Genomic DNA, 10069 nt, shown 5'->3' on the forward strand with positions numbered 1-10069 from the left:
GCTCGTGTGGCAAATGCTATGTTGGTCAGACAGGACGAATGAACGACTAGGGATTAAAATAACATACTCTTTGGTTCTTTTGGTAAAGTCATGTACGTAAAAAAAAATACCTTTTTTTCTACCAAAGAGTGGATTCCTGCAGTCACAAAAGCTTCAAATCAAGACTAAAGGAACACCAAAGGAAAATTAAATAACAATCGGGTTTTTCCCCTTTTTTCTGGCAACAAAACTGAAACCTTTTAACAAGGATTCATGTCTGCATTAACCACAATACCTGCAGTCAAAATGCAAATTAAAAAAATACTATGATAATATATGCATTGTCCTTGAAACTGATTGGTCCACACCAAGGGACGGCTTTCTTTTGAGGCTCGTCTCAATTGGTGCTAGACCAGAGGACGCCAAAAGGCGTCACACAGCTCAAAGACAATGCCACTATCAAAGTAATGAGGGCGCGGGGTGAGCATCTACATCATTAGACCTCCTTTGCCAGTACCAAAATATACTAATAGGGTTTTTCCCCTTTTTTCTGGCAACAAAACTGAAACCTTTTTAAGAGGAATCATGTTACTGCATTAACCACATTACTTGTGGTCAAAATGCAAATAAAAAACATAGTGATAATATATGCATTGTCCTTGAAACTGATTGATTTGCATAAGTAAATGTATGCAAACCGACACACCTGATGACGACCGTTTGTGTTATGGTCGAAATGTCGTGATAATTTTTATTGTTTTATATATATTTTATTATTTTATTGTTTCCCTTCAACGTGACTACCGAAAGAGCTAAGAATATGAATTACTGCAGTCACGAAAGCTTTAAATCAAGACAAATTTATATTTAAGCGATCTAACCCAAAAAAACTGTATTATGGTTCCTATTTCACCTTGAGTGTGCCCGATCTCATCATGTTTTGGAAGCTAAGCAGGTTTGATCCTGGATAGTGCTTGGGTGGGTGACTACTGCGCACGTGACAGGTTTCCTGGAGCTACAGCGCTATGTGGTGATCAGCAGCAGCAGCAGCAGCAGCAGCAGAAGGCATTGCGGCATTGTTGTTCTGTACTGCTATGGCCTCACCTATGCTCCTGGTCTTCACCAACCCACACTAACCAGCGAGGCGAAGTATGGTGAAATAACCGCCACGACCCCTTCGCGGCTGGTGTGGGGATGCCCTAATCCGGCAGTGGATGAACAAAAGAGCCGCGCGCGTTCGTGTATGCAGACTTTGTTGTTAAGACGATCATCACCGCCGCCTCCCTGCGTGTGCCAGGGTGACATGGAGTCCAACGGGAAGTACATCACAAGCTCGGGCCGACGCGTTGACTACAGCACGGGCCCCATCGTGTGGGGCGAGCCGGGCACCAACGGGCAGCACGCCTTCTACCAGCTCATCCACCAAGGTTACACCGTGGGCCTAGGGGTGGGCGGCACTGGCGCCGTTAAGTCCACGTTTGACGGTTGGGGGATCGCACCTGATCACGGGTTTGTGTCACGTTGAGGTGCTTGCGAGCGTAGCCCACTCGCATGAGCTCTCCCAACATTTATTTAGAAACTCCTTTTCGTGTTTCGTTTGTTGCCCTTTGCCCCCGCACCTCCGATTGGCATGGTTAGCTACGTACGGTGCGAAAGAAGTTCCCAAAATACGTACATATAGTATCGGTGGACGTACAGGCTTGACTCAAGTTCCATGGTGCAAACCCACAGTGCAGATTTTGTCCCAAAGCCTCTGGTCTCTTTTCAACTGTAAATTTTTGTTTCGTGGGGAGTGCCCGGCATGTGGGACGCTGCCAGTAAAGGTGCACCTTCTACTAGCTCAGCGGTCGGCAACCAAAATAACAAAAAAGAGACGCAATACAATGTGAATACGAGACGGTGGGGTCCTTAATAAATAACAACGCCACGAAGCAGTCCTCAAAGAGCCGCGTTCGGCTGCGGAGCTGCAGGTTGCTGGACCCCTGCACAAGCTCATCCACCAAGGTGCATCATGGGACATAGGGCGGTACCGGCACCATTGCGTTTGTCGGTAATGGCCCAGAGCGGGCGCCCGATGTGTGGGGAATGACCGTGAATCGTCAGCGGAGCACAACAACAGTTTGCGTTCCGTGCGAAAGCCGAGCGACAAGCCGAGCGACAAGCCGAGCGACAAGCCGAGCGACATGCCGAGCGACATGCCGAGGTGGTGATGCGAGGCTCCCGCTAACCGCGGTGGTTGTTTTCGCGCAGGAACCCGCATGATCCCGGCGGACTTTCTCATCCCCGCTCAAACGCAGCATCCCATCCGAGAGGGCCTGCACCACACGGTAACGGGGTAACGCGGGGCACGGGGGGGACACCTCGGCAAGGGATTGGACGAATCGCGCGCCCCGTCCGCACGACGACCGCCGCCCGCGCCTCCGCTTTGGTCGCGCAAAAGCAAGCGCTTGTGTGGCACCATTTAAAAAAAAAAATTGCGCACGAAACCCATCGCGTGCGTTTCATGTACGGCCGCCGGCACAGGGCAGGGGCTGTTTTGCCGGCCACAAAACAGCGGGGCGAGTCCTTCGTGTAATTGGTCCGGCGTGTTTCCGCTGGGGCGAAACGTCTGGCCCTCGGTTGAGTGCGAGTGAAAAGAGCACTCTGCCAAGTCCTCGACGACTGTGGCTTCATTCATCGCGGGAAATTCAATCTGCGGGCTCGGGCGTAAGACACGGGCGTCGAACATGGAAAAACAACTTGGCATCGGGCGCAGCTGTGTGGCTACGGGAAATGAATTAAAATTAGTTTGGTAAACAAGCTTCCCAAGTGCTCTCTTTCCAATTAAATTCTGGCGACATTTGCCAGAAATTAGTTTGTATAGGATTTTTTTTCTCTCTCTCTCTCTCTCTTACCGGGACATTAACCCCCCGGATTCTGTGAGCCAAGCGGAATTAAATTTCAGCTGAATGCCGTGCCAGTGATCGTGAATCGCATCGCTCAATTCATTTTCATTTGATTGGAATGATGTGTTCCATGTTACCCAACATGCTGTTTCTGTTAACAATGCTGCGCGTAATATACACGTATCGTTTAACTTTGCCCGTCTATTTAAATTGTTGTACGTGGCCCATGGTGCATTTGTGCACTGTTTTGTTTCTTCATATATTTGGTTCAGGCAATGATAATATTGCAGTGGCGAGATGTTAACTACCTCACTTGGTATGCAGGAGGTCATGGGTTCCATCCTGACCCTGACGCCTGTATATTTGGAGTTTGCATGTTCTTGCCGTGGTCGTGTTGATTTTTCTCCGGGTCCTCTGGTTTTTCCCTTCAACATTTAGAAACAACATGCGTTTAAAGTATTTAGCGGCTATACATTTCCCTGTGATAAGCCACTTTGTTGAGCTATCATCTGTGGCCAGGTCGCTTCTGAAAACGAATTAAATAGCTCAATGGCTCTTACCTGGTAAAATAAAAAAAATAGTTTTTAATAGTTTAGTATATTGCATTTGTGCCATTAGCCTCTTACCATGGGACCCAAATATTTCCTTGCGAAACTATTAAAGCTATTAAAGCCTGCAGCGCCCCGCCCTGTCACAGAGAACTGTGACACGCAAAGGTCATGTCACAAATATACTCCCGAATGTCCTTACAGTTACCACCTCTTTACTCTCACCGTAGACACACCGTGGACATGCCCTGCTGCACAGGGGGTTCGCTGCATGGCAAGCAATTCATCTTAATTTTTTTTACCTACCAACTCGAGTTGGGAAAAACTTAGTGAAAATCCAAACTCGCTGTTGTGATTTTTGCATGTGTGTTCGTCAATACGCGTGTCACATTCCTCCCCTCTCCCCCCCACCGAGGGATTCGACAAATTGCCACAATTTGAGTTTGCGAATAGATTTAATAATAATAAAAATTATCCAGACGTTTAGACCAGCAGCAGATGGACAGAAAAGGTTTCGTCGGTGCAACATTTCTTGTTTCCTCCCCCGCCGTTTCAGATCTTGCTGGCGAACTTCCTGGCGCAGACGGAGGCGCTGATGAAGGGGAAGACGGAGCAGGAGGCTCGCGCCGAGCTGCAGGGGGCCGGGCTCGCAGGTCCCGCGCTCGACAAGCTCCTCCCCCACAAGGTCACGCACTCACGGGGGCCAAAAAGGTCAACAGGTCGAGGTTTCTAGATGCCTTGCGATCGAAGTGTGTGTATATATAGTTGGGAGTGGTAGCGCGGTGGTTAGCGCGTCACGCTACGAACCCGGCGACCGGGTTCGATTCCCGCTCATGGTTAACACCAGTGACGATTATCTGAACCGGTCCTGGGCCTCTCCTAGGTTGACTCAACTTCGTATAACAAAGGCGTGGTGCTGGCCACCAACCCCCTCGTGTGCCTTCATATGTGCTCGCTAACAGCACTTGCCTCAAAAGGCTGTGAAGGCTTTGCGGGAGTGTCTTTGTTATATACATTCATACAAAAAATTGGCACGTGTGATGGCAAGAAGAAGATACTGCAATCCAGGAAGACAGGACTTTGTATAAATGCATCGTCCTTCATTCTTACCCCTTACTCTCGTCATTACCAGCACGAGTAAACCGTTGAGTGGTGCTGATGGTGGTGCACACCTGCAGTCCGTTCCTTTGGAGGCGAGGGTTGACCGATCGCGCATTTGTGAAACTTTAAAATCCACTGGGGCCACGAGGCGATAAAGACGCGGCCGGACATAAATTGATTCTTTGATCCTTCTCTTGCTTGTCGTTCTCTTGTGTGCTTAGGGGTGGGGGGGGGGGGTTCATCCAGGAACTTTGCTTTCCACCCACAAGCCAAATGCTCATTCATGGAATTCGGAAAACATGTGCATGCAGAACCTTGTGGGCCCAGATGTCACGCTGCCTACCTGTTGGTCAGATACCGCTCTGTGCTGGTTTGCCGCAGTGGGTCGGGGGTGCAGTTGAGGACACTGCTGCCGTCGTAGAGTTGTGCGCCGGTGGTGCTGACGTTGATGCCGCTGTCGTTGCAGGTGTTTGAGGGGAACCGCCCAACCAATTCGATTGTCTTCAACAAGCTCACGCCCTTCATGCTGGGGGCTCTGATCGGTAGGCTGCGTGTGACGTCTGGGCTACGGAAGAACCAAATGCCCGACGTTCATCGCTAACCGCGTATCGCTCGCGTGTTGCTGTTGGCATCGAGGCAAACGCAAGGCGAAGACTTTTTTTCTCTAAGCTCGGTATATAGTCCATGAGCCCAGACGAGAGATTTGACTTGGAGGTTCCACCTGAAATACTACTACTTCAGTGGTTCCAATATCTCTGTAGTCACGAACAGTGAATCGTTTGATAAACATTTAAAATTGAGTGGGGTTATCAAGTGATTCAAGTGAATTAGCCGTCTAAATGAATCGGTACGACTTTTAAAGTTATGCCACCCCATCTGGTACAAATTTTTGCTCTGGCTCAAGGAGTAAGCAGTCGCTGTGAAATTTGAGATATTCCCTTGATGTCTTTTATTTAAAAGGGCCTGTATTACCACAAGCTCCGGACCGTGCTCCGAGTCCGTGCAAGCTGCTCGAAAGCTTTGTGCTCTGCTTATCTGCCGATGGGTCGGTCTGAACCGAAGTCAATCACGACCGCGACTTTTCTTGTGTGCGTTCGTTGGTGACAATGGAGCGATGAAACGATCGCCTGAAGAAATGCGAGAGAGGCGCTTATGCCGAGTGTGAAACCCACGTTTGCTTTGCCGTTTTGTTATTATCCGGTCACTGATTTAGCGACAGGTGTGTCGGTTACAAACTGACGATTTGTTCCGGTAGCAGGACGCAACGCTGCTACCCTGAACGGAGCGGGCGTGTAATCCTCGATTTGAAATGGACTCTTTATTTTTTTAACGCTCGCAATACGCTCGTCGCAGCTGACGTGTGAGAATTGATTGTTTACGCGAATCCATGTTTCACGTGACCCCTGCAGCCACTAGAGGCTACGCCCACCCACAATGTAAAACTAGTTTTTTTTTCATCTTGATTCGTGAATTGCAGAGGGAGGGGAGGATCAAATTGTTAATTGCACTTAACGTCAGTGATGCATCTGGTTGTAATCGTCTGTGAATGTAGATTACATGGAGCTATGAACTTTTAAATCTAGATTGAAAACTCATTTCTTTAGAACTTGCTTTTTGTGTTTAGTTTATTGTCCTTCCCCCGCACCTCCGATTAGCACGGTTGGCTACGTACGGTACAAAGAAGTTCAACATACATACACGAGTGTCTATTTAATTGAGAATAAATATATTCAATCAGGCCGAGGCAGTTGCTTGCGGTTTGCGTCCGACTCCGATGCCATGTGTTGCAGGCTAACCAGGCTGTCTGTCTTCGTGTCTTGACAGCCATGTACGAGCACAAGATCTTCATCCAGGGCGTCATTTGGGAAGTGAACAGCTACGATCAGTGGGGGTGAGTGCCTTGTCGCGTGTTTCAAGTTTCACCTCAGAGGGGAGAGGTGCGCTGTGTGGTTCAGAGGTCGGAATGCTGAGCTGAGATCTCGGGTTTGTATGTATGCATGTTGAACTTCCCTTCGCACCGTACGTAGCCAACTGTGCTAATCGGAGGTGTGGGGGAAGGACAACAAAGTAAGCTTGTTGAGTCCAGGCAGCTGCTCGTGATACAATTGGGTTCTCTCGTGTAGTGCGTTAATGGTCTCAGCCTGGTCACCAATGACTGCAGTAGAACAATCGCACACGATTTGGTTCTGCACTTAATTTTGCTCAATTCTCGCTTTGAGAATGTTAAATATTGGGTTTGGCTGTCATGTCACTCACCGCCCCCCCCCCCCCACTCTTTCTGTCTCCCAACTCCGGCCGCCTCGCCGCTGCAGTGTGGAGTTGGGCAAGCAGCTGGCCAAGGCCATCGAGCCGGAGCTGACCTCGCCGGGAGAAGTGACCTCCCACGACTCCTCCACCAACGGCCTCATCGGCTTCATCAAGCAGCACCGGCAGTGACTAGGCACGCGCAAGCCAACACCGCCCCCCCCCCCCTCCAGCGTCTCCGCCAAGCTCTGACACGCCGTCCTTCGTGCTCGCACCACGGGGTTAGGGGTGTTGTGTTCCACCGGACGCGTCGGCCTCTTCCGCTCGGGCGTGGGCTGCGGGGTGTTGGGGGAGGCGTGGCGTAATGAGATGCGGACTGACCAGGGTGTCCCCTCTCCCCTCCGATTTTCTGTAATACCCCGGCGAGGTTAGCTCGGCTTGTGATCGATGGGTTTTCTTGCGAGACGTTTGTTACAGGCAACCGCCGTGGCAAGCATGTGACGTGTGCGTTGCCTGTTTGTCTATCCACTGCTGGAGGAGGGAGGGCCTTGCCACCCACGCCGTTCGGGCTCATGGGGGAGGCCTTCAAACCTCACCGTTGTTGTTAGACCGATAAACATTTGACATGCAAGGACAATCGTTGTCACTCGTCCATCTACACTCGATTGGATGGGGGGGGTAACGTGATGAAACGCACAGCGTGCGACACCCCTGCAGGTGTAGGCTCGTGCGAACGTCAAGCTTGAGGAGTAGTCTCCTCGCAAGACGGGCCGCCGTCACCTCGTTACGCCAGCGGTGGGGAACATTTTTTTCCTGCCGAGGGCCATTTGGATATTTATAACATCATTCGCGGGCCATACAAAAACATTAACTTAAAAATTAGCCTGTTATATTTGGTCAAACATTTTAATTAACTCGCCCCTAATGTGATGGCTGGAACTGCTTCTCTTTGGTGAGGCGTGGTGATGATGTTAGCTGGCTATTGATGATGTTGCTACTCGCAGCTGCTTTTCCAGGTTTACTCCTAGATTTATTGAATTTCGAGTCCCGCCTGCGGTTGCCTTGGCAGGGCCAGAGACCAAATGATTTCGCGGGCCTTGTACGGCCCGCGGGCCGGACAAGGCCCGCGGGCCGGACGTTCTCCACCCCTGCGTGACGCCTCCTCCGACCCTCGTTATGAAGCGCCGATCCGTCTCGTTGGCTCGCTCGCCCCACCAGTGCTCACCCCACCAGTGCTCACCCCACCAGCGCTCACCCCACCAGCGCTCACCCCACCAGCGCTCACCCCACCAGCGCTCACCCCACCAGCGCTCACCCCACCAGCGCTCACCCCACCAGCGCTCACCCCACCAGCGCTCACCCCACCAGCTGCCTGTTAGAGAACGTGCGGAGCGCGTGCACACGCCCTGTGGTCCGATTGAACATTTCTGCCGTGGCGAGCGGTCACCCCTCCATTGGTCCGCGCGGAGATGGCCCACGTGGCCACTTTTTGAACAAGCTTCTTGAATCTCCGTGTGGTTTGTAAGCTCTGCGCACAGCGCCACTGGCGCGTAGAAACATTTCCATCCTTTAGAAGGAAGCTCATGTCCATCGCTGTGTGCGTGGTGTTTGTTGTTTTTTGATCACGAATTTTCACATGTTATTGGAACTCTTTTAAGGCTTGGCATTTTGGGATAGTACTCGTAGACTTTGGTCGAGTTTTTGGGAAATTGCTGGTTAAAGTTGAATGACTTGATTTCAAGGGGGCTTTTGGAGACCAATCTAATGTCACCTTGAGTTTGTATATCACCAATATCTCACGAGCTATTCGCGTGTGCTTCTTGCCGGTCTCTACAAACTTCAAGAGTGACAGTGATAGTTGTGATGACGATGGTGGATATGGTGGTGGTGATGGTTGTCTGATTGTGATGACGTTCCGAGTGTCTCATGTTTCCCACTACCCCTTCATGTTTGTGGTGACGTACTGCAGTGAGACTCCTATAAACCCAGCATTTCCCAGCCTCCCATTCCTTTGTTGCAACCAACCACGGTACTTCTTTACAAGTTTTCCCAATCTAACCTTTAAAATGCGAGTCGTGACACGCCGCACGCTCCCGATGTTTGGTAAACAAAGTCCCGCGGGACGCGGCGCCGATTGAAATTGTCGCTGTTGTGCGAGAAGCACACGTACACCAAATACACACGATCGCTGGCCATTAACATTCATAGCAGGCCCCGTCTACACATGGGACACAAGATCGCGTTGAATTCGAGTCAACACTTGGGTCACGTCAGACCACACGTGGTACAGTTTTACACACAAGGTCTCCAAGTTTGAATCGGCACTTGGGTCACGCGGGAACGCGCGTGCGGACGGCATTCTACCGCACTCGCGTCGTGTTCACCAATCGTCGGGTGCATGCGGTTTGTAACAACGCCATTTGTGTTTAAAAAGGGACATTGGTAAATGCAAAAATACGTGCGGCGGTAGAAATGCAATGAATGGGGAGGAGGCTGGCAAGCCCTGGCAGCGTGTAACCTCTGTCTAGCGCTGGACCGCATGTGAGATGTGACGTGTCCGTGTCGTCTCCGTTACAAACCGCGCACCGCTTCTGGCTAGGTATCCCTTGTCGGTGATCCTTGTGATGTCGTTGAGATGCAATGTGTGCCCGCCCACCGTGATCGCAAATAAAGTTCCGATCCTGCAACCAACGGAAATGGGTCCCTCGCGTTTCATCGCCAGCTGATGGCCCATTGTGTTTGAGAGAGAGGAGATGGAGAGCACTTGCCAATAACGCCTGTTAAACCAGCAGGCTGTGATGAAACCCAAAAAAGTGAAAACTGCTGTGGAGTTGGCATAACTCTTGACTTAAAGCTTTCGTGACTGCAGGAATTCATGTTTGTGGGTCTTTCGGTAAAGTCACGTAGGTAGGTTCAAATAAAATTACAAAAATAACATACTTTAAACCAATGCTGCTTTTAGTATGTATGGTGAACTTCTTTTGCACCTTACGTAACCATCCGCGCTAATCAGAGTGGTGGGAGGACAACAAACTAAACACAAAAAAGTTCTTAAAGGAATGAGTTTTCAATCTAAATTTAAAAGTGCATAGCTCCGGTGGCTTCCTAATATCTGAAGGAAGAGTGGTCCAGACGGCCGCAGCAGCGCATCTGAAAGCGCGCCATGCATGGAAGTCTATTTTAGTTTCACATTTTTACCCAGAATTCTCCACAATGGCCGATAATGTTCATACTGGTGTAGCGGATACTGTCCGCACCAACACATGCTGAGACAGGTCAGGGTTCTGGTCCGTTTATTCCACCTCTGTCACG

At 50.3% G+C, this 10069-nt stretch overlaps 1 protein-coding gene across 1 annotated transcript in view; it reads left to right on the plus strand.

Annotated features, from left to right (window-relative positions):
- LOC116945967 (glucose-6-phosphate isomerase-like) overlaps nt 1-9448 on the plus strand; it is a 30299-nt gene extending 20851 nt beyond the window's left edge. The window contains exons 13-18 of the mRNA XM_032960697.2: nt 1277-1406; nt 2230-2306; nt 3969-4097; nt 4980-5055; nt 6338-6404; nt 6826-9448. Coding sequence (XP_032816588.1) covers nt 1277-1406; nt 2230-2306; nt 3969-4097; nt 4980-5055; nt 6338-6404; nt 6826-6949 — 603 coding nt within the window. The 3' untranslated portion in view covers nt 6950-9448. The remainder of the gene's footprint in view (nt 1-1276; nt 1407-2229; nt 2307-3968; nt 4098-4979; nt 5056-6337; nt 6405-6825) is intronic.
- The last annotated feature ends 621 nt before the right edge of the window (nt 9449-10069 follow it).

Source organism: Petromyzon marinus, chromosome 25 (genome assembly GCF_048934315.1).
Source record: "Petromyzon marinus isolate PM22_M1 ecotype Great Lakes invasive population chromosome 25, UKy_Petmar_22M1.pri1.0, whole genome shotgun sequence".
Classification (NCBI taxonomy): Eukaryota; Metazoa; Chordata; class Hyperoartia; order Petromyzontiformes; family Petromyzontidae; genus Petromyzon; species Petromyzon marinus.